At 50.1% G+C, this 21,426-nt stretch overlaps 9 protein-coding genes across 9 annotated transcripts; 2 read left to right on the top strand and 7 right to left on the bottom strand.

Moving 5' to 3' along the window:
* Nucleotides 1-4: 4 nt before the first annotated feature.
* On the bottom strand, nucleotides 5-535 carry K444DRAFT_370436 (uncharacterized protein). The gene has a single exon (XM_024872268.1). The coding sequence runs from the start codon at nucleotides 453-455 to the stop codon at nucleotides 114-116; it is 342 nt and encodes a 113-aa protein (XP_024738343.1). The 5' UTR covers nucleotides 456-535; the 3' UTR covers nucleotides 5-113.
* Nucleotides 536-557: 22 nt separating this feature from the next.
* Nucleotides 558-2,948, top strand: K444DRAFT_559478 (uncharacterized protein). Its single transcript, XM_024876869.1, has 3 exons — nucleotides 558-1,233; nucleotides 1,283-1,945; nucleotides 1,995-2,948. The coding sequence occupies exons 1-3, from the start codon at nucleotides 653-655 to the stop codon at nucleotides 2,587-2,589; spliced, it is 1,839 nt and encodes a 612-aa protein (XP_024738342.1). The 5' UTR covers nucleotides 558-652; the 3' UTR covers nucleotides 2,590-2,948.
* A 226-nt stretch (nucleotides 2,949-3,174) lies between these two features.
* K444DRAFT_628474 (uncharacterized protein) lies at nucleotides 3,175-3,697 on the bottom strand (the record flags this gene model as incomplete). Its single annotated transcript, XM_024882916.1, has 2 exons — nucleotides 3,175-3,552; nucleotides 3,593-3,697. The coding sequence occupies 2 exons, from the start codon at nucleotides 3,695-3,697 to the stop codon at nucleotides 3,175-3,177; spliced, it is 483 nt and encodes a 160-aa protein (XP_024738341.1).
* A 1,375-nt stretch (nucleotides 3,698-5,072) lies between these two features.
* On the bottom strand, nucleotides 5,073-7,637 carry K444DRAFT_719720 (glutaminase GtaA; the record flags this gene model as incomplete). The annotated part of the gene is made up of 7 exons (XM_024888464.1): nucleotides 5,073-5,169; nucleotides 5,219-5,867; nucleotides 6,021-6,088; nucleotides 6,212-6,561; nucleotides 6,604-7,043; nucleotides 7,092-7,393; nucleotides 7,459-7,637. The coding sequence occupies 7 exons, from the start codon at nucleotides 7,635-7,637 to the stop codon at nucleotides 5,073-5,075; spliced, it is 2,085 nt and encodes a 694-aa protein (XP_024738340.1).
* A 608-nt stretch (nucleotides 7,638-8,245) lies between these two features.
* Nucleotides 8,246-9,319, bottom strand: K444DRAFT_370422 (uncharacterized protein). Its single transcript, XM_024872267.1, has 2 exons — nucleotides 8,848-9,319; nucleotides 8,246-8,787 (listed from the first exon to the last, which is right to left on the bottom strand). The coding sequence occupies exons 1-2, from the start codon at nucleotides 9,016-9,018 to the stop codon at nucleotides 8,383-8,385; spliced, it is 576 nt and encodes a 191-aa protein (XP_024738339.1). The 5' UTR covers nucleotides 9,019-9,319; the 3' UTR covers nucleotides 8,246-8,382.
* Nucleotides 9,320-9,677: 358 nt separating this feature from the next.
* K444DRAFT_652166 (glycoside hydrolase family 64 protein) lies at nucleotides 9,678-11,152 on the bottom strand (the record flags this gene model as incomplete). Its single annotated transcript, XM_024885769.1, has 1 exon — nucleotides 9,678-11,152. One exon carries the CDS (start codon nucleotides 11,150-11,152, stop codon nucleotides 10,022-10,024), a length of 1,131 nt encoding a protein of 376 aa, XP_024738338.1. The 3' UTR covers nucleotides 9,678-10,021.
* A 1,718-nt stretch (nucleotides 11,153-12,870) lies between these two features.
* On the bottom strand, nucleotides 12,871-14,411 carry K444DRAFT_587526 (glycoside hydrolase family 18 protein; the record flags this gene model as incomplete). The annotated part of the gene is made up of 4 exons (XM_024878026.1): nucleotides 12,871-13,270; nucleotides 13,319-13,887; nucleotides 13,936-14,167; nucleotides 14,223-14,411. 4 exons carry the CDS (start codon nucleotides 14,409-14,411, stop codon nucleotides 13,178-13,180), a joined length of 1,083 nt encoding a protein of 360 aa, XP_024738337.1. The 3' UTR covers nucleotides 12,871-13,177.
* Nucleotides 14,412-16,506: 2,095 nt separating this feature from the next.
* On the top strand, nucleotides 16,507-17,662 carry K444DRAFT_719705 (uncharacterized protein; the record flags this gene model as incomplete). Its single annotated transcript, XM_024888463.1, has 2 exons — nucleotides 16,507-17,177; nucleotides 17,229-17,662. The coding sequence occupies exons 1-2, from the start codon at nucleotides 16,814-16,816 to the stop codon at nucleotides 17,660-17,662; spliced, it is 798 nt and encodes a 265-aa protein (XP_024738336.1). The 5' UTR covers nucleotides 16,507-16,813.
* Nucleotides 17,663-18,289: 627 nt separating this feature from the next.
* On the bottom strand, nucleotides 18,290-20,145 carry K444DRAFT_559468 (DUF1776-domain-containing protein). The gene is made up of 3 exons (XM_024876868.1): nucleotides 20,073-20,145; nucleotides 19,497-20,009; nucleotides 18,290-19,448 (listed from the first exon to the last, which is right to left on the bottom strand). Exons 1-3 carry the CDS (start codon nucleotides 20,130-20,132, stop codon nucleotides 18,489-18,491), a joined length of 1,533 nt encoding a protein of 510 aa, XP_024738335.1. The 5' UTR covers nucleotides 20,133-20,145; the 3' UTR covers nucleotides 18,290-18,488.
* Nucleotides 20,146-21,426: the final 1,281 nt, after the last annotated feature.

Here is a 21,426-nt window from a genome sequence, read left to right as displayed (position 1 = left end):
CGACTGTGTTGACATGATAACGATGGTATGATTAAGGGTGGAAATCATCCCTGTGCTGAGGAGAACCCTTTGAAGTATCTCTCTGCATGCACAACAACTCGACGTCTGGATTATCAAGGACCAATTCCTCCGCTGATGGCTGAGAGATTAGATTTATGACCAATAAGAAACGACTGACATCTAAAAAGAGAAGATGAGGCTGAGGATGCAATCAGAACAAGAAACACAGCTGACTGAAAAGAGTTCCGTGGCTGCACTTGGCAACGGGAGAGAGCTGTACTATAATAACGAAGGGAGGCAAGGAGAGAATCACTTTTCAGTTTGGAAGCTAACAGTGGCTGGCAATTCAACGGCAACATCGCTTTGCATGATCTTGTCTCTGCTATTGCAACGATCTGAGAACTAGCATTTATCATGATTAGTATGAGACAGAGGCGGCTGAGCTGGGTTGTCATTCAGGGAAAAGCAAACACACGCGGCCGCTTTCACGTGTCGCGCGTCATTGGTACCGGGATTTTGCCGTGCTTCACAGCTCTGACAAAAACTCTCGAACATTACAAGGTTTCACTCCACTCTTGCTTTGATAAGACGATGTTGAGATACGCAGCGCGAACTCATACATATAGCCAGAGCAAGCAAGTCGAATAATGGAATGCCGTCCTTCTTTAACTTCCAGCAAGGTTCTGAAGCGCGCGGGGGACTGGGCACTGAATCCTCCCCTTTACTCGGACGCTTCCGCGCTGTTCCGGATGCTCAGAGAATAGGGCGGAGGAATAGCTATAGGAGCACTCTGTTTGGGAGCTTTGCTGGCCGAGGATTTGGATACTCGCGGGTTTTTGGCGATGGAGATGAAAGCGATGAGGGCGACCTTCTGGAGAATGAGGATATGGGAGCTTTGAGACGATGGGGAAGAGCACAACGAGATCTATGGCTTGAACCGAAGCAGGCAGCGGTTGGAAAATTGGTGGATAAGTGGTGGACGAGATGGGCAGTGTTGGTCATCCTGCCGGCTGCGCTGGCGGTAGGCTGGTGTGCTCTGCCATTCCCACAATACGATTTACCGGATGAGGACGGAATGCTATTCAAATTTGATGAAGGGCACAAAGTACCAGGTCACGGAGAAGCCCGCGTCGAAATAAACTTCTGGAATTTCTTGTTTGTCTATTATGGATTCTACAACATCACGGCGTTGATGTGGATCACAAAAGTGTTCAATATCTACAGTCTCAACTGGTCAGTCTTCCCGATTGCCCATGCTCTAAGCCCTTACTGACTTTAGAAGGTGGCCAGAAAGTTTTGGTTTCCCGTTGACCGTGTCGATCATCGCCGTCATCTCTATCGCGACGCCGATCCCGATATATTGCGTCCCTGAAACACGGTGGATCACATCGCACAATACGGCTTGGATTTGTTGGACATTCTTCACCATGGCGATGCCCTTGATAGTGGCTTCTGTGATGTTGCTTTATCACGAGCGACACCTCAGTCTCCGCACGTCACTGTCAGAGACGCAACGCATTTTTACATCCTCTTGGTGGACAGGGGACACAGAAACAGTGGCAGCACGAGACAGACCTCGCAGGGCTAACGTCCAGCAAGCCGCTTTCGACCCAAATGCTCCTCTTGAAGTAGCCTTAGCCACAGACAACGTGCACCGGACTCGCGCTCAAGCATTAGCTTTGCGGAAAAGATGGCTACCAGCTAGCTTTCTGAGGTTCATCTGGTTCTGCGCAGCGCTTTTTATTGGTATGCTGGCGTACGTAGTGGGAGAAGCCTACGCCGAGACGTATTTGAGGACCTTGCCTCATAGTACCATACAAACCATCGTCTACGTGTATACATGGGTCATCACCGTTCATTTACTGGATGGGTTGACAGGGTGGATATTAGGAGGAAATGAGGGTGAGAGAGTGGGAAGTTATCCTTTGGGTTGGATCTTCAAACTGTATGTTCTCCTGAATGCTTGCATAACTACACCAGCTAACCCAGAAAAGCTATTTCTCTCTAACGTACCAAACCTACGTGCGCGCACTGTACGCCCGTCTCCGCTCGCCATCACAATTCGTCTACCTTCAAATTTTATCTTCTTCGTTCCTCATCATTCTCTTCCCGCTCACTATGTCCAAACCTTACCACTACGTCCTAACGCTTCTCTCCATCAACAACCAAAGTCTTTCGGCTTATCAGAAGTTTGCAGCGAGGAACATCTATATCCGTTCTCTTGCAGAATGCGTGTCTATGCTCGCCTTCCTAGGCGCAATTCTCGTATTGCACTATGGGGCCAATAAAGATGTATATCCATACTTCGCCTTCGACCAAGTCATGGATGGTCCGGGCGATGGGCCACTCAGCGGTGACGGATACGATTTTGGCCTCACATTTTACGCCTCAATCGTCACCTTTGCCTGTGAATTGGTAGCCGCGTGGATTGTTAGGAGGATTCTGTGGTATGGTTGGAAAATGGACGTGACAGGAGAAGCCAAGCAAGATTTGGGCATGTGGCCAGAGCTGCTACCCACAGGAGTAGTGGTGATGGTGCACGTGCTTCAGAATATGTTCTTTTCGATTGTTCGTTTGAGATTTCATTGATTGCATAGCTTGCAAGAAGGTTTTGGGCATTCCTCAGCGTTGGAGTTGGAGGAGATTGTTTTCGATGCCCGAGCGCTTTTTGTCTTGGATGCCGTTTCTCTATACCCATTGATAGTTGTAATTCAGGAGTAGTTTCGATCCCCCGCTGTTGTGATTCTTTTTGTTGATTTATATATTATGATCCACCCGGAATCTCAACACACACGGGTGTGGTGCCTTTGGGGAGGTGTTTGGCGATCCAATCACCCCTTTTGGAACGGGCCCTTTACTTCGTACTTCCTTTCGCCGCAATACTTCCGCTTGGCATGCGGGGCTCTCCCCTCAGCCGCCTGATCAGTCAAATTTATCAGAGAACCTCGATCCTTGTGACCTCACCCCTGCCGTCTCAACTTCTGTCTTATCCGAATGCAATGTAAGGGCTGCCTAACCTTGAGATTTGTTTTGATCGTTTGGCACTTCCCGCCCCTTGGTGAGCCCCTTTTCAAGCTCGCTTCCGATGAAGCGGCCGCGGACTCATGACTCAGTCAGGTCAACCCTTTCTTCAGATGATTTTCCAAACTTCTCGTATGCTCCAAAATTTCAACCTCACATCCATGACGGCCATGGAATCATGATGTGTTTCCATCTCAACTCAGCCTCCGTTTGCTTCTCCCTTGCTTTTAACTCATCTTCCCTCTTTCGCTCAGACTCCAGCTGCCATTTCGCCATCTCAACCCCTTGAACCAACTCGGCCTTCCTCTCGTCCTTCACCTTCCTCTCATACTCCACCTTCCTCTCATACTCCACCTTCCTCTCATACTCCACCTTCCTCTCATACTCCACCTTCCTCTCATACTCCACCTTCCTCTCCCGAGCTGCGCTCTCTCCAGCAGCTTTTTTCGTCGCTTCTGCCGCTGCCTTGGCTATTCTTCGTTGGTCAGCATTGAATTCGGCTATGGCTCGCCTTTTCTCCTCCTCTACTTTCTTTTCCCATGCTGCTTTATCCTCTGCTGATTTTTTTTACAGCTTCTGCTGCAGCCTGCTCGTCTCTTGCCTTCCGCTCCTCGATTTGTGCGGTTGTTGCCTTGAGCACGAAATCTTTTTGTGCCTTCTCAATCTTTTCCGCCATCTCCGCTGCTTCCTTCTCAGCTTTATTTGCCGTCTCTTTATGCAGGTTATCATATTCCATTTAAAGGGTGGTCGAGCAAGGTGTTCAGGATGGTAGTCATTCTAACCCTACTTTGCGGCCAACTCAACTGACAGCATTGAAGGGCTTCTTCTATGTATAATTGAAGCATCGGGAAAATTGTGAGAAATCTGTTATGGCGTGTGTGTGCTAGAGTAATATGACAATGAGATTGCGTTCTTTTGATGGCGCCGTCGTGTCGTGCCAAGTTGAAACCATCAGTGTTCAGGTGAATGGTCCCTACTTCAATAGACGATACCGAAGCGCATTCTCGAGTATTCTCATCGTGGGTCTGGCGGGTCTTTTCAGTGTCTCTCAGAATTGCTTCTTGCTCTGCGACTGCAACGCATTGCGAGCAGCTCCCAATTTTGTATTTTGCGGCAGCAAAAATCCCAAAGGAGTTGCACCATTCCGGTAGGAGCTTAGCAACTTCTCGGGCCTTCACAATGGCTATCAAAGAAGTCGGCTAAGCGACCAAGGACCTGTGGTTGCGAGAAGAGGCATACCTTTGGACGTGGAGAAAACATTGCCTTCGACGCGAAGCTTCGACGATTTGTCGGCCAGATTAATGGCAAGGCAAGTCAAATAATTGGAAAGTAGGGTGGCGTTTGTTGGAGAAGGAAACCGTGCTCTCCTGAAGATCTTTATGAGATTAGCTCTCCGAACGCGCTCTAGCGACTCACACGCGAGATCACATGATCAGATCCCCACTCCCTTGGTGCTCCTCAACTTTTTTCCCCTTCGCCTTCTCCTTTCAGTCTTATTTCCTTTGCTTGCAGTAACGTTGGGCAACACAGCGATGAGAAGGGGTAGTGGGAGGTAGAGCCGACATGGGCAGGATTTCCGCACCCTCAGGTCAGAGAAAAGGGGCTCGCTTATTCGTTAGTGCAGTACTCTGTTAAGCAGCAATCCCGAACATCAAAATCATCGATTTCAATAGATCCTCTATACGGTCATATCTTTGGTTGGTCCAGTAGACTGCCAGGCCTTTCAAGTAATGAGACTTTTAAGCAAAGACTCCTACGCAACTTACAGCCGGCATCGAGGCTCCCTTTTGACGCGAGGAGCGATGACGGAGGTCGAGGCCTGCTCGATGGGGGAGACAGACCGAAGATGGGATTCCCATCTGACTCATGATGAGTTTCCTTAGTCTGTCTGTCTTCAACACATGTGGAAGAGACTTGGAAGCGGCACGCTGAATAATTTCATGCTTCCTTTACTTCAAAATTAAAGATAGAATAACCACTGTCTGTACGACAACTGGCAATTCGTATTCGCCAAGACCCTCCAAACTCCAATATATTGCACATGAAAGGCTTTAGACGTATGGTTCGCCTTGCAAAGCCAACAAAGCAAAGTGCCCTCCCACCACTGGCCGTGCAACGAAGTGATTATCCCTACCCTCAGTGGCATAACTGTCAACATCTCAGCATTCATACACAGTATCATTGAAAGCTGGCTTACTCTCCATTACGCGTATCATACAAATCCGTACATGCGGTGTTTGTCGGGGTCTCATTAATCCACTTTGCCAGATCCTGAATTAACATGTTTCTCGTGCTCTCACTCGAAATGGCCGCGGCCCACATCTCCCAATCGCTTTTCGTATAATTATGTCTTGTGTCAAGCGGAATGCCATATTTCTGCTCAATAATTTGGTAGAATGCACTTTGCATTTTGTAGATGGACTGTGGGACGAGGCTGAGGTTGAGAAGACGGTCGGAGTACAGGTTGTAGAGTATACCATGGGTGTCGTTCACACCATAACTCAGGGTGGTGTGCGGTGGTTTGGCATCAGCGGCGATGCCAAGGACTTGCCAGTTAGAAATGTAAGAGTGAGCTATGTTTGCGAACCTAGCCCCGTCAGCCGCGTTTCCTGTCAAGTTAGCGATTGAAGCCATGGCTTCGATTCCAATAATTCCTTTCAGAGCTAAATTCGTTTGGTTTGAGAGCCATCCCGCGAAGTCGTCCGTGGACATCTGGTAGGCGGGATAGAGGGCTTCCTCAATGAGGTATTGAGCCCATTGGTTGAGTATCTTATAATGCATAGTAAGGTAGGTAATATCATTTGTTCGTTGAGCGTAAGCCAAAGTCATTATGATCATATTCCCACCTACAAGCCATGGCATCAGCATTGCCTCGGGGGAGAGAATTGCAAAAGACAGTGTCTCGTGAATAGCCTACTCTCAAGACATAACATCGAGAGGATAAAGAGCTCGCAAGACATTCGAACAAGGAAATAATACTCCGAAAAGTTGAGACTTACACTCTTCAAGGGGCTGCCATTCGTCCTGGCCGTCAGTATGGCCCGTGGCATTCGGCCAATGATAACCCCTGTGTAGCGAGGTAGTTAGCAATTACTCGATATAGATTAATCTGGGGCAAGTGTGGCATTGTATCGAGAGGATATCTTGTGACTGCTCAGAATAGGAAAGGGTTTTCTCTCCCAACACCTACAGATCATGCATTGAGTAGTTCTGTGGAAATTGTCCAGACTCTTGATTCTCAAAGAGAGGGTCAAGCATGAGCTTTACCATCGATGGCTCAAGATAGAGCAGGATTGGAAAGAATGGGTAAATGACGTCCACAGTTTGGATGTTCCCATCAGAGCTAAGTTCCTTGATGAACAAATACTGGTTTGTCAGGTTACCCACCAATTGCGTTGCTCCAAAAGCCTGTCTAGCAGAAAGGGAGGTGATGATAACGTAGTCATGACCTCCAGCAATGCGAGAATCGTTATTGATTTTGTAATCGAGAGCCGTGGCCGTAGCATTAGCAGTAGTGAAGTCGGTGTAGAAGAAGGAAAGCTTTATCCGTTAACGTTGCCTGACCTGGTAAGGCTCACTTACAGCATCGGTCTCACTCGGGAAGTAGCTCTTCCACAAAGAATTCAGAGGAACGTTGCCTGTCTGGCCATCAAAGAGAATGGCTTGCTCCTGGGTGAGACCCAAGGCGAACAGAGTGCTCACAGGAGAAGTGATAGAACCTAGATCAATGGAGAATCCAAATACAGGGAAGTCCTTGTTTATGGGTCGAAAATGTGTATCTTTCGTGTTTGCCAACTTTCCGTTCCTCTGGAAAGCTCCATGAACTGCTTTATCTGCGCCAGATTGAAATGTCACGCCATCCACCTTTTTCGTCGCCCAAAACCAATGACCCCAGTCCGCTTGGTCATTGGTCTCACTGAAGAGTAATTGTGTCTGTCGATATACCCTGTGATATGATATTCCATCGTTGGTGGTGTTGAAATCCCATTGGGCGACACTCGAATGGTCTCCGGCTACCCATTCTTGGGCAGAATCAGCTGAGGTTTACAGAAACATCGGTGAGGTCTTACCAGCAGAAATATCTGCGTAAAGTTGGACATCGTGCGGGTTTCCATCCTGCGACTCAACGGTGACCTCGAGATAGGAGAATACCAAAGACTGCCGCTTCTGATCGCCTGGTGTGATGGGCGAGAGAAAAGTAATGGTCATTTCGACTTTCCCACCAATATCCATAGAGAACACACTCTTGGTCGAAGAATACCAGAAATGTTTTTGGGTGACGGTGTGGGTTCCTGCACCAATGGGGTCTCCCATCCAAGTATAAATCGTGTTATCCACCCTGATCATTCCATTCCATCCAAGTGTCTGGCCCCTGATTGAAGTCAGATTCGGCGGAACCATAATCTTGAAGTCACTTAAGCCCAAAATGTAGGATACTGCCCGGCCAAGTAACCACCATTTCCACAACCAGCACGTTGGACAGCGTTCAGGTAAGGAGACTTGACGGCAAGAGGAATGGCCGGAGGCCTTGCAGGATAAAAAGAGGATGCGTATGTGAGGCCCAGCAACAGCAACGTGGCACACAGCGTGACAATTGTCTGGCTGATAATCTTCATCTTTTCGAGAGCTGAGAAAAACGGCCGACAGAGGGAACACACTTGACTTGAGAGGTGGAAGCCTGCTCTGTTGGAGTACGAAAACAAGACCCGAGAAATAGGCTATTGAAACAAGAGAAGTGAGGCTGAAAACGTTATGTGCAGCCGTATGAAAGCAAGGATAGTAGTAAAGAAATGATCGAGAGGTGGCCGTAGAGTTGGCCATAAGGAGGAAGGAACCTTCAAGGCGCAAAATGAAAGACTGGCTCGGAGCCAATCCACCACCCAATCCGAGGCAGGAACGACATTGAAATCATTATATGAGGCTAAAACGGAAATGACTGTTGTCTTAGCGTCTCTCGTCGGAACACTTATATGCTGGAAACAGAAGGATATTAGGGAATTAAGGAATGAGGACAAGCCGTGACGATGCAGAACCCAATTGCTTACGGGCGGCTAGTCAATGGACTGCGATGGTGTCTCTGACGGCATCGATCGGGCATCTCTGGGCCGAATCATGAATGAACGGGCGAATTGCCATTGCATCTGGGCAAAAGGTGTGAAGAGAGAAGACGGAAATTGTTGTGACATCGAGATAGCTCACTTATGGCAAGGCTTAGTGAGCTCTCCTCGTTTCCCCGCCCAAAAACGTTGTAGCGCCGGTATTCCAGGGGGCGACTGCTAATTTTCAGGGGGCTTGGCGCTGAAGGCTAGCCTCCACATCGCTAAATCTAGGACCTGAAGCCTAATAAAACTCGCTAAAGCCTCACTTCTCCAGCCCCCTTTCCCTGTTCTTCGCCACCTCCTTCAACCTCTCACCCTCGCCCCTCGACCACTCCAGATAAATCTCAACACCAAGCACATGAATCACCAATCCCAAAAACGCACAAACACCATACACCAAACTCAACATCGAGAAGATCTCCTCCGGCCGCATGATATTTAAGCTCGCATTAACAGCAACAAACACCTCTCTCCCACCTTTCTCTCCGAGCTCCGCACACGACGGATACCGTGCCAAAAGTCGAGGGAGAGAGCGAGTGAAGTTGCATGACAGCGTTTCATAGGTATGCAATATCTCTGCACAAGTGCTGACCGTTTTGTAGCGGTCGGGAGAGACCTGAACGATCGCGAAGGAGAAGACAGCCATCAGTATCCTCAACGTCAGGACCTATTCATATCAGTTTAACACCTCCCCGCCTTCCCTCTCTAATTCTCAAATTTTACTTACGGAACAGATGTGACACCACGCCCTCAACATCCAAACCCGATGCCGATCAACCCTCCCTGCCCGAATCGCCATCCAAGCTTTAAACATCGAGAACGAACTAATAATAACCAATGTCCCAAACGAAGTCTGAGCAGTGATCGTCCCGCCAAAGGAGCGACGGGTTGCGATCATACCACCCACGTTCCCCAGGCTTACGCCAAGGATCAAGAGACGTCCGAGCCAGCGATGGAGCGCTGGTGTCCTCGCTCTCAGCCGGGGGAGGAACTGGAGTGGAAGGAGTATTCCCACAGCTTCACGATATAGAATTATCGTTACTGAATTTGACTAAATTGGGATAGAAAGGAGAAGGGACATACGAATCATCACCCAAGCATGCCACCTCAGCCCCCACCCCAACCACCACGTCCTCTCAAACCAGAACTTCCCTCCCGGAGCCTGGGGACGCATCCACGTTGCCTGGCTCATGCTAAACAAGGCAAATACACCAACTGTGCCTACAAACAATACAAAGCTTTGAACACTTGTGAAGCCGGTCCATTGCAACGATGCACGTCTGAAGCGTGAAAACAACATTGGAGGCGGAGAAGAAGCCGAGCGAAGAAAAGAGTTTGATGAGGATGGTTCTGATTTAGTCTCCATTGTGAGGTTTGAATAAAGGAGAGTGGGAGGAAGATGACTGGAGAAGATCACTTGATTAAGGGGATTAATGTGAGGTTAGAGGTATGGCGTTTTGGTGGCTTGATTGTTGCTGTTTTGGGGATGTGGCGCTGTGATCGAGGTAACTTCCATGGATGAATTCCTTGGCTTTTGTACATTATTGATTGGCAATAAGTTGCATTACTACTTAATGAAGCACTTCATGGCATCATTTCTTGCTCTTCCATTGAGTTTACGTGCTTTGAAGGTCGAGGTGTTAAGGTTGGACACAGTCCACTTGGTACCCCATACATTTTGGAACATACCGCCCATTACTACAGAAGCCATAATCAGCATGTCAAATTCATGAAAGAAGTTGGACATCGCAAAAGACCGTCCCAATGCATTCTTTCTTCCAATTCCTAACTTCCCATTGCCAATACAATGACCGACTCCTGTCCTTCTTTCCCCAGCCCCAATTTCCCAGACACTCTCACCTTTCACTATCCAAGTCTTGCCTTAGGAAGACCTCCTTCCCTTAGCCCCCTCCAATGTTAACGGTCAATAAAACCGGACTCCCATCACTGACTGCACCACTCTGATCCTGCCCACCACTTGGTCCCACATCATCGTACGGAAAAGCGTAACCCCTCGCATCCGTATTCGCCGCATGAACAATCCTCGAATAATGATTCGTGGGCGCCCTCTGATAGTAACTGCTCTCAACTTCTCCGTTCGGCTGCTGAGAGTTAATCAGCAATGTGGAACGATTGAATGCTGCCGCGAGGCGAGCAGTGATGGCTCCCATTTCTGCTGTGTTGTCTTGGGAGGCTGCGAACGGCCCCGTGCTGCAGGAGAAGATATCACCAGCCGAGGGCTGAGAGAATGTTCCCACGCCGGGGAAAGTGAGGAGGTTGTTGGTTACGGTGCCTGCCACGGTACCCCATTGAGCTTGAGTGTCGACCATTAAGGGAGCGCTGGTGTATTGTGACCAGACTGCCTGGACGTAGTTGTTGTAGTATCCTGAGAAGAGACTGGGGTTCATCACAATTCCGGTGTTTGGACTCAACGCTCGAAGATTGGTGCCGTTATTACTGACGATGAGTGTGTCCCAGCCAGCGCCATCAGCTGCATTTTGTGCCTGTAGCCCGGCACAAATGGTTTCGAGTCCATTTGGAGGAATGCCAGTCACATGCTGAGTTGACCCGGAAGAATTTAGCAATAACAGCGATATTGGGAGGCAGACGAAGTCGACGTAAGTAATATTTGCAAAGAGCTGATACTGATTGAATGTGAACTCGCAGAAGTCCCAAGTCTTCTTGAAGTTCGGATCAGACGGATTCGAAACCGACGGTTCCACCAAACCTGGACCTGGGTTGAGGAGGAAGGTAAGTTTGTCGTTGACAGAGAACCAGAGTCGGGCTCCTGCGAGTTGAGGCACGGTTATCGTGGTAGTCGAGCCTGGAGGACCAAGTGAAATGTCACAAGGGACGGCTAGAGGCGAGCCGTTTGAAGACGGTGAGACCGGGTGATATGCTGTTTGGCCATCGGCCTGGAGTATAAACAGGAAGTAGTTGTTATTGATATCCTGCCCGGTAACATAGGCGTAGACATTGCTAGACGTCGTTCCGTTTCGCAGAGCAATATTGAGAGTCTGGGGATTCGACATGTCGTTTAAAAAAGTGGAATAGAGAGGCGATGATGTTGAATTAAGGGTACTCGTGATGGGCGACGGCAATTTGCTCACTTGGATATGCCAAGCACCTTGGTAAAGAAAAATCTGAGAGCGACCCATTACTCTGTAGTCACTTATCTATAGTCTTTCAAGTCATCGGCCGGCAAGCCACATGTTCAGTTGTGTTGTCTGTCAACCGGAATGTTTGTTTGCTATTTACCAAATAGGAAAGGGCTAACATGGCTGAGTAGTAAATGAAGCTACGACAAAGAACAACCTGCGCCGCTTCAGTCAAGCTCGATTGCCTTCTGACTACACAAAAACGTAACGAAAAGTATCATAAAAAGAGAAAGTCGGGCTTCAGTTGGCCCGTCAAGCGCCAAATCTGCACAATGATAACATTTCCGGCAACTGACGCAAAATCGCGATTGCAAATGCACGTCACTTGAGACATGCCGATGGCGATAGGGTATAAAGATGAAGGTTCAGAGTCGAAATTGGCTTGTCAAAAGCTCTTTTGTCTCAGTGTCCATAGTCGTGTGATGCATGGGGTGCATGACCCGGTCGGCACCCACAAGGTCAATATAACGGCCCGAAAGAACGATCAACTGTCTCGCCAATGGCCCGAAGCACCACCTCTCGGTCAAGGTGAAGGAACCTCTCAAAGTGGGGTTAAAACACCTGTTTCCCTAGAGAGCACGTGACTCCAACCCAGCCCTGAGGTAAATCGACCAGAGACTTTCTCGTCTGATCTGGTAAGATTCATAAGGTTCAGAAACTTGCAATACTGCAGCTCGCAGGAGACTTGAACATCGGATAATCTTGACAGTCGGCTGTTCTCAAACTTTCAACCCCTATGCCATGAGCAACACCAGCAAAGTCCAAGCCGAAGTCACAAAGCCTTGACCAAACCCAGCAAGTCGACTGCGACAAGCTTTAAACTCGAGCCACCAAGAACCAGAGTTCCATCGAGCACTGCAAACGAAATCAAAGACGAACCCAAAAGTCGACAGGGAAAGGAGTCGAACTGCCTCTACAACATCGAAATATTTGGCCCCAGCGCAAGGTAAAAGCCCGAATCGGAAGACTACAAAGCCACCCTCACACCAAACGACTTCCACGAAATCCAAGGTAAGGCTCAAGGTTTCAAATAGTAGAAGAAACAGTGTAAAGAATAAGTGAGGCCCAGCCGAAAAGCAGCCACGATTGTAAGGGTCAGAAAAGATCGAGGAAACAGGATGCATTCGAGACGCAATAGAGGTTTGGAAGTATCGTGACAATCAAAGCCATGGATCACGAGATATCGGATATCCTTTGCCCGCCTTTCAGCCTAGAGATCAAGACCTCACAGCTTGCCGGAGAGTTCCTGTTTCACAAGAATCAAGCATGCTTCCTTGGTCATCCGGACCATTCAATTTGGACAGGTGGATGACGGGCGCGGGTGGTATCCTGAACTCTTGAGTAGTCACAATAGAAGAGAAGCCGTGATATTGAAATAATATAAAAACGGAGTCCGCAGTATATACATCGTCGATTGCGGATGAGTGAAAGTGAATGCGCAGCCTCCCGGGCTGCGAGGAGAAAACTCGGGCATTCGGCGAAAGTGGGGCCGTCGGGACACTCAACGCCTCCAGCAGCAACACACACCCTATACCACCCCTATATAATCACAGATCCACGATATCACTCACTCCAATGCATCGACTTGCAGGCTGGTTACACTAATCTTATGATCTGCGTGCCCTGGTATTTATCCAGAGCTTAAATCAACGACAAACATGCTTGCTAACGTCGCATTCGTTCGTGTTCCCATCGTCAGTCATTTACTCATATCCTTCCATGATTCGTGGGCCGTTATATGAACGCAGCCTTTTGTCCACCCCTTCCATTCCGTCTTATGCACCACCGACCATTGAAAATATGAACCTATTCCGAGCCGCCTATGCCTTTTTGTTTTCGTGCCCCGCCGCTCTATGCTTGTGTTGTACTGTACAAATACAAAGGCGGTAAAAGAGATTATTAGGAAGAGCCGTGCAAAGCTTTGAAGCCAGCTGATATCAAACTCCGAGGGCCGGGGGGTGCATCTGCGGTGCCGGTCCAGTAGAATAACCCCTGTTTAGTCAGCTTTGCCTGTTGCTAGAAGAGAGAAATACAGCTTACTCCTAGACCCTTTTCGATGCAATAGTTTGCTTTTAGTTTGACTGTCTCGGGATTGTCGTAGGTTATGAAACCGCCATCCTCACCGGTACAGAACGCAGCAACGACCCGAGTGTTCACGATTTCTTCTGTGCCTTGGCGTGGTAGCTGTTTGTATTCGAAGGTTCCTTCTTCGCCTCCGTGCCCGTTGAAGGGTTGTCCTGGGCCAGTTGCACCTAGGAAGGACCGTCCGTAGACAGGGACACCGAGGAGTATTTTGGTGGCCGGAAATCCGGTAGAGATTACGTAGTCAACTGCTACAGAGCCTGAAGCTTCACCAGGATTCCCAGGGAACAGCTGGGCATGGTGTCCTGATGTCTGTGACCATGGACCTGTGAAGTCATAGGCCATGAGATTGAGCAAATCAAGGTAATCCTGGGCTTTGTAAAGGTCGATGTGCTGCAGTGCCCACTGCCCGGCTGGTAGAGCCGCTGATAGGATGTAACGGTCGTCTGGAAGGTGAAGTCGGATAGCAGCTAGCAATGCAAGGAAGTCTCTGCCTTGCTCAGGGTTGGAAGGATGTTCCCAGTCAACTTATGCGGTGTCAGTAGAAGCCTCGAGAGGTAGTGATGCAGACTCACTGTCTATGCCATCGAAGCCGGAAGCTTCCACGAGCCCTTTGGCAGACCTTCCAAAGCTGTCTCTTGTAGCGGCACTGGCAGCCACGGTCACGAAGTTTTCACTAGCAGCTCCTCCACCGATGGATAGAATCAACTTGAGATAGTCGTGTTCCTCCTTCAGACGCATGAATGATCCCAAGCACCCAGTTGCTCCATCAACAGGCTTTTGGCAGTCGGCCCATTCGTCACTGAGCTGGCGGTTCTGTTAGTTTCGAGATCGAGATCCTCGGAGGAAAAGACCAGCTTACGAAGACGCCACCGTCAGGAGAAACGTGAGCAAAGGCATAAAAGACGTGGCTAATGCAGTTGTAGTTCAACGATGCTGGTGTCTCATCCCGATAAACCCGATAGCTCGGATAGTACACGGCGTTCTTGCGTGTAAGGTCAGATATGCTTGCGTCCAGAGACGGCTGGGAAGGCCTTCGTGGTGCGTTCATTGGAGGTGGAACTGGTCCATGGTAAACCCCTGTCATCTTGGAGGTATGAAGAAATGTGCCGCCAGACGAAACGCTTCTAAAATCGTCTTTTGCTTCGAAGGCCACGCCGAGAAAATGAGGGAAAGGGGTTGTATATTGGCATTCTGGATATTGACACTTCCAAATCGGGCAGTGGGGCTATGCTTTGTTATGGTCTGCTCCTTCTTCAAGTTGGTAGAGAAAGGAGGACCCGATTCGTCCGCGAGGCTGTATGCAAAGATCAACCAGCGAGGGAAGAAACAAGGACGGTGGAAACTTCGTAGTGAAGGGTACACAAGAGAAAGTCCCCATATGCAGACTTATACATGAACCGGGATAGTCTGCTCAATCAACTTTGCTCACGGTCACCGCCGAGCGGGCCGTCGATCTCCCCAGGGTGGTGAAGTGTGGCAGCATCGACTGGAAGTCTGGAGACGGTGGGTCAGTGAGGTGTGTGTGGAGAGTCTAAGGTCTCAGCAACATTGTCGGCCAAGAGCGTTGGTGGGCCAAGTAAGATCCGAGGCTGGTCATGCCGAATGCTCTCCTGAGTGCCTATGACGTGCCTGAACTGAAAAGAAGTGAATTTGCGTTGCAGGGCAACACGAACATGACAGTCCGCCGGGAGTCAGCAACGGCTTCTTGCTCGATTTGCTTGATACTTCTTGGTCCGGGCCGAAACGAGACTTTCTAGAAACGGGGCTGGTGGGGAAAGCAGAAGCTGAGGCGGGCAACAATGGAGGCTGCGTTTTCGGAGTTGGAGGCGTGCATTAGCAGCATTGTCCATGCGGTGTCCATGGGTTAGTCTAGTTGAGGAAATCCTGAACTCCCTTGGATGCTTCGTCACGTTTGGCCAGGAGGGCCTCGCTGACTCGCTCATCCGTGGCTGCAGACTCCAATTTTCTATGCCTGCGATATCAGTTCAGCAGCCGGGAGGAAGCCATGACACCGCACCGCACCGCACCGCACTGTGCAAAGTCAATATGGCCACTTAATATGGCTGAGCTGAGCTGCCACCCGGCTGTGGACGACGGTCAGCAGGGTGTGAGAGTTGGAGACCGAGTGAGACAGTTGAAGCGGGGTCAGTCATGACAGAGGCAAATTTTGAGGCCAAAATCGATGTGGTGGTTGTGGCCTCCACAGCGGACGCGAGTGGGTCTCCAAGGGGGCTGTTCACGACTCAGGAGCTGCTGCTCGGCCCTCTCCCTCACCGCAGGTCCCCCAACTTTGTATTAATTGACGTGCATGATGAAGTGACTCGCAGCAGCCTCTCGTCATCTGAATGTTTAGACGAGGCGGCGCGTGCTGGCCGGATCAAAGCTCCAAAAGCGAGCTGCGGAGCCCATGGACTGGCCAAAGTTTAAGTGCCGTGAACACGCCGGGGTGGTGACGGCGTCTCGGTTCCACGGTGAAGGCGAGGCGCTTGATGAATCAGGACGGGGAGGCTGTTATGGACAGGGAGCGGATGGTAAGTCAGAGAATGCTTGGGACGGAGGGGTGTGTCCTGGGGCTAATCAGCACTCAGAACTACCTACCGCCTCGACACGCTGGCAGCCTGGCACGGCTCCTTTACGCCCTCGCACTCGCAGCCCTGCGCCTCCAACCCAGGCGCAAAGGCGTTGTTCGGTGCATATTCCGCACCCCTCTGCGGCGCTGTGGGACCGTGGGAGGAGGACCCACGCCTTCGGAACGCAGTGCTGCTGTGATTGGCGCGCAAGCCAGGTCGGCCAGGCTGCTCGTCTAGATTGCGGGATGCCCTTTTGGAATCTGCGAGCGTGTCTGTACTGTTCTGTTCTGTGTGCTGGGAGATGGGGACACGAACGAGCTTGCAGATGGAAGGCGGATCTCCTCAGCCGGCAGGATTAGTAAACGGAAGAAGGAGGTTCGGAAAGGGGGAGAAGGCGCTCGCCTCCCACAAGGCTGCCAAGGCTGCCGTGCCGTGTTTCTCGGTACCAGATTTCAAAGGAAACGTGGGTGGGACCTCCCGTATCCCGTATCCCGTTGACACCTTCGACTGAACCTCACTTTGATCCTGCACTTGTCAACAACTCGCCCGTCAAACCTTCCATCTACGTCGGTCTGCCAAACTCCGGAAGTAGCTCTCCAACTGTCGTCTGGCCTCGTGACACATCATCTCCGCATTCTTGGCCACCTCACCACCCCCTGCAGCGACCAGCATTGTGCAGACACGCATAAAACATCCACCACCGTGCCCCAATCCAGCATAAACTTCACGGAGTCTCGCAATTGTCCTGCACCATCTTGGACCGGTCTGTCGTCAGACGCGGGCCTACTCAGGGGCGGTCTCGACCAGGCGCGGAGAAGCCGCTGTTTCGATCCATTTTATCAACCAGCGCATCAAAACAAACGTCTCTCCATTCCCCACAATGGCTGGCGTTCTCTCGTTGGGTCCGGGGCCGAAAGACCTCGCGCGACAAATTCTTGAACATCAAGCTCCAGAATACAAGTTCGCGTTCTCGCCCTTCCTCCTCCAGCAATATCAACACGGCCTTTCACCAAACCGTCCAACATGCAAAGCCTACCTTCAGGGCCACTGCCCATTGGGCTCGGCCTGCCCAGACAAACACACTGCCGTGAACAGCAACTCGAACTTCAACAACCTCGTCTGCAAGCATTGGTTAAGGGGGTTGTGCAAGAAAGGCGACACTTGCGAGTTTCTACACGAGTTCAACCTGAGGAAGATGCCGGAATGTAACTTCTTTGTTAGGAATGGGTACTGCTCTAATGGTGGTATATATCCCCCCTTCCATTTCTCAAACAAGAAGCTGACTATTATTGAAGAGGAATGCCTTTACTTGCACATTGACCCCTCTAAAAAACTACCTCCATGTCCACACTACGAAAAAGGATTCTGCCCTCTTGGACCGAATTGCTCGAAAAAACATATTAGGAAGACTCTTTGTGAGTTTTATCTCGCTGGCTTCTGTCCCGATGGCAAGAACTGCAAGAAAGCACACCCCCGCTGGCCAACCGAGCTGCCCAAGCCGACCGTCAGGGTAGAGCGTGATCCCGAGGAAGTTGCCGAGGAGCAAAGAATATTGAGAGAGAACGCCGAAAGAGAGGAGCAGCTCGAACGTGAGAAATACAATGCTGGCGAGGAAGGTGGTGGTGGTGGTAGAGGAGGTGGACGAGGAAGAGGACGATGGCATGCATACGGTGGAGGGAGGGGCCGAGGACAAGGCCAGAATCGGAGAGGAAGAGGTTATAATGGTTAATGCCTTTCCGTCCTCTAGCATCCCACGACAACGGAAACATCCAGCTCGGCTTGCATGAAGCCTTGTGTTCGGTAAACCACGTGTTTTCCCATCAAATTCCCCATTGTGCGCGCATATCCATATGATTCGCAACGCAGACGCCTCAAACCTGCAGGAAAAGTCAGGTTAACGCCACAAAACGAAACGCATGAATAAGAAGTTCGATTAAGCAGCATGTCATCGCGACAGCTTCAATACAGCCCTCGCAAGCCATGAGCTCGAGCGTGCAAACAGAACACATAAATCTCAGCCCCAGATGAATAAGCCCAAGCAGATGTCTATTTTCATAAGCGAGATGGAAAAGGGGACGACGGTCCGGATGTTTGCCTTTCTCCATTCCGTCTCCCGATCTGTAGGGAGGGAGGAACACGCCCTATCGCGATTGCATGTGGTTTCCCGAGATGCGTTTTGCTGAGTAGTGGGCATTTACGAGGAATCGTAGTTGAACTCGGGCCGAGTTACCGGAAAGCCTCTCGGCGATGAAAAGGGTCACGGAAGCGAGATGGCGTTCTGGTTTCCGATAGCTTCGACCGTATAATGAAATCTCATGAAATTCGTCGCTTCGCTCTGCAGATTGTGATAGATATCCTTGACGGCAACTTATCACCTAGATTAGCACCAAAGTGAGTCCCAATTGACCACTGGTGGTTCCTTAAAGAGGAGAACATTGTGTATATTGTGTCGCTCTCGTAGAGATGAGCTGTCATGAATGGAGATTCCCTTCCCATCTACCCAACCTAAATCGACCTAACCTCCTAATTTACTTCGACTCTTCAACGCCTAAATCTCAATGCTCGCAACCCGGTAAACAAGGCTCATCCCGATGCTCCCCATAAACAGAAATATACTCGCTCTCTCCTAGCTTCAAACCATGCACATTCCCATTTCCACCATTTGAACTGCTGCCGGGGCTCGTGCTTCTGCTTCCTAAGCCCTCACTAGTCCCAACGGCGCGTCCAAACTCCTCCTTGTCCCCCACGCCTCTAACACCCATCATCCATCCTACCAACCCACTAGGAACCCATCGTCCTACAAATCCATAGACTCGACTCCCCATTCCAACCCTCACCACACCTCCCTTCCCCCAGATCATCGCATCAAACACTGCATTATTTAATTCCCGCAAACTGCTGCCCTTACCAACTACACCTCCCCCACCAGTCTTCGAGGTGACGGTAGCGTAATTCTTGCCATATGCGTGCCGAGCACTTTCTTCCCATTTTAGCATCTCTGCGCGCTGGGATGAGACTGTGAGTTGCCGGTTATGTGAGGCGAAGGGTGAGGTGTCAAAGGTTCCTAGTTGAAGGTGTGTAACAGGTATTCCAAGTGGTTGAAGCTCGGAGGAGAGAACAGAGGTGAAGGAGGAGAGGGCGGAGACTATTGCTGATTCTGGGAGGTGGAAAGCTGGGTTGAGGTTCGAGATTATTGAGGGTGTGAGGACGAGGACTGAGGGCTTGAGAAGAGCTGCCGATGGGCCGGTATGTTGGTGGGGGTGTGAGAGGGGGAGGGTTTGTAGGAGTGGGAGGAAGGTTTGGAGGGTGAGGATGGGTGTTAAAAGGCGGGTGTTTAGGAGGTCGGAGAGTGCTGAGGGGGCCAGAGTAGCTATCGGTAAAGAGGGGTAGTTCGGTGTTGGGATGAGAATCAGGGAGCGGAAATTTAGATAATGTAACTTTATGCCTTGAGCTACGGCGTGTGGTGCTTGAAGAAAGGCTGTAAAGCGGTCGATGGATCCGCGGGCGCTCTCGGACTGATGCTTTGTTAGTGATGTCCTTGAAACAAATGGAGATGAGTTTACATCTACGATATCAATCATCAGCGGTTTGATATCTGGCCTTGATTCGTTTTGGACGAGGACTTCTTCCTCGATTGTATTGCACACAATGTAGACAATAAATCCTCTTCGCTCTAGATCTAGAGAAATGGACCGAGTAATCGGTTCAGATGGGGATCCCGCAACGACCACGACCTCGACTCTTGCACCATTAGGAGCCCTCTTCGCTCTCCTTTTCTTGCGGTTCGACTTCCTTTTTATAATATGATATGTAAGTCCTCCAGCGGCGATCATAATAACAGTCGTCAGGATCTTGTTCTTCAGAACCCAGTCGTGAATTTGAGAATATGTTGAAGCGGCACATGGGAGTGTGGCCGTCCGCGGAGGCGGAGGAGGTCTCGGCCTCGCATTCTCGGGGATCCATTTCGATGAGGATAAAGCTTCTCTCAATGTGTTCGCAACCTTCTCTAAATGCTTGTCAACGTAGTCAGCCACGTCGTTCGAGTATCGACGTATGTCATTGGGAACCGAGGAGAGCTGTGGAGGAAAGCGTTGTTAGATTCCTCGAGAACCAAGATGGTGGGGTAACTAGCTACTTACTATATCGAGGAACGCTTGGTCGTCTGCAGACATGATGTTGAGTGTAATCGTGGTGGACATGTGTTGCTGCTGGAGTCGTGAAGCTCGAGAGAGCTGTGAGGCGGGGCGGGGAAGGCGGATGTAGCCCGCTCGGATGCCGAGAAACTCGTGACCAACCCCATGGGATTCACCTCTCTCCTTCCTCATCTGTCTGTATTCCATCGAAATCTGTCCTCAGAGTGCCCATCTATGGGCAGGGTGACCCAAAGCATGTATTTCACTGGCCGTAGATACTGGGCCATATGTAAGCATGAACCACTCTCAGACCTTGAAGGTCCCGTCCATGTTTGAGACTTCTCTTCCATCTTCACTCCTTTGATTTTCTTCAATATCCACAAAGATGTCTGATCAGGGGAAACCAAAGCTCAAGGTTTTTATCAAACCTCAATTTGACGAAGCTCATGAACCTGTTGGCCTCGATGTTGTTTTGTCTATTGAGTCTCCGGACCTTGCAGAAGGCTCCCCCATCGTTTCATTCCTATCGATTGTCAAGCCTGCTATTAAAACAGGTGGGGTCAAATGTTCTGATGAGAAGGGAGAGCTGCCCGCCACTTACAACGCTTTGGATAACGGTGCCGGTCTTAGTTGGACTGTTGGACGCCAAACCTGCGGAGAAGTGAAGCTTGAGTACAGTGTCTTGCCATCATCTGATAAGACACCACTTGGCCTTTGTTGCGATCAAGGAGGATTGCTAGGATCTGGCTTGGCGGCCATTCCCACTCCTCCAGCAGGCAAGATCTATCGCAACATTGTTGAATGGGATCTCAGTGAGGCACCTGATGGAACCAGAGCTGTGTGGACATTCGGAGAAGGTCCAGCACCAGTGGAAATAATCGGGACTGCCTCTATCTTGAGCGACTCCGTCTATATGGTCGGCCCTATTCATAGCAACCCGCCGACTCCGATAGCTGGAAGTATTTCAGACTACTATGGTTATTACTGGTTTGGAAACCTTCCGCCTACTATCAAGGTCATCAAAGACATGCATCACGCCCTCTTTTTGAAGATATGTGACTTCTTCGAAGAAACGCCCTCAGCGAGCAATCCCTATCGGAGCTTTGCCCGAAACACCGGGCCACGAAAGTCTTTCAATGGCAGCAACTTCACCCGCAGCCACATCTTCGACTATGACGACCAGATCGCAGAGGCAGAAGATTACGATCTTGTTCGCCGTCTAGCCTACGAAATGGCCCATAATTGGCTAGGACCACCGGTTACTGACGGGATCGACTGGCTTTACGAAGGCATAAAGAACTGTCTATCTATCTACTTCCCTTTCCGCAACAAGTTTCGAACTGGGCATTACTTCCAAGCA

The sequence above is a fragment of the Hyaloscypha bicolor genome, assembly GCF_002865645.1.
Source record: "Hyaloscypha bicolor E unplaced genomic scaffold K444scaffold_56, whole genome shotgun sequence".
Classification (NCBI taxonomy): Eukaryota; Fungi; Ascomycota; class Leotiomycetes; order Helotiales; family Hyaloscyphaceae; genus Hyaloscypha; species Hyaloscypha bicolor.
Note: the sequence above shows the minus strand (reverse complement) of the source record. Positions and strands in the feature narration are given on the sequence as shown.

What these genes read in the sequence shown, in the direction of transcription:
- K444DRAFT_370436 (XM_024872268.1), bottom strand. Translation starts at nt 455, where the DNA reads ATGACAACCCAGCTCAGCCGCCTCTGTCTCATACTAATCATGATAAAT.
- K444DRAFT_559478 (XM_024876869.1), top strand. Translation starts at nt 653, where the DNA reads ATGCCGTCCTTCTTTAACTTCCAGCAAGGTTCTGAAGCGCGCGGGGGA. An exon ending in AATATCTACAGTCTCAACTG is followed by an intron (nt 1,234 to 1,282) that starts GTCAGTCTTCCC and finishes TGACTTTAGAAG; the next exon opens with GTGGCCAGAAAGTTTTGGTT. An exon ending in TTGGGTTGGATCTTCAAACT is followed by an intron (nt 1,946 to 1,994) that starts GTATGTTCTCCT and finishes AACCCAGAAAAG; the next exon opens with CTATTTCTCTCTAACGTACC.
- K444DRAFT_370422 (XM_024872267.1), bottom strand. Translation starts at nt 9,018, where the DNA reads ATGATCGCAACCCGTCGCTCCTTTGGCGGGACGATCACTGCTCAGACT. An exon ending in CGTGGTGTCACATCTGTTCC is followed by an intron (nt 8,788 to 8,847) that starts GTAAGTAAAATT and finishes TGATATGAATAG; the next exon opens with GTCCTGACGTTGAGGATACT.
- K444DRAFT_559468 (XM_024876868.1), bottom strand. Translation starts at nt 20,132, where the DNA reads ATGTCCACCACGATTACACTCAACATCATGTCTGCAGACGACCAAGCG. An exon ending in ACCAAGCGTTCCTCGATATA is followed by an intron (nt 20,010 to 20,072) that starts GTAAGTAGCTAG and finishes TTTCCTCCACAG; the next exon opens with CTCTCCTCGGTTCCCAATGA. An exon ending in TGATGATTGATATCGTAGAT is followed by an intron (nt 19,449 to 19,496) that starts GTAAACTCATCT and finishes ACAAAGCATCAG; the next exon opens with TCCGAGAGCGCCCGCGGATC.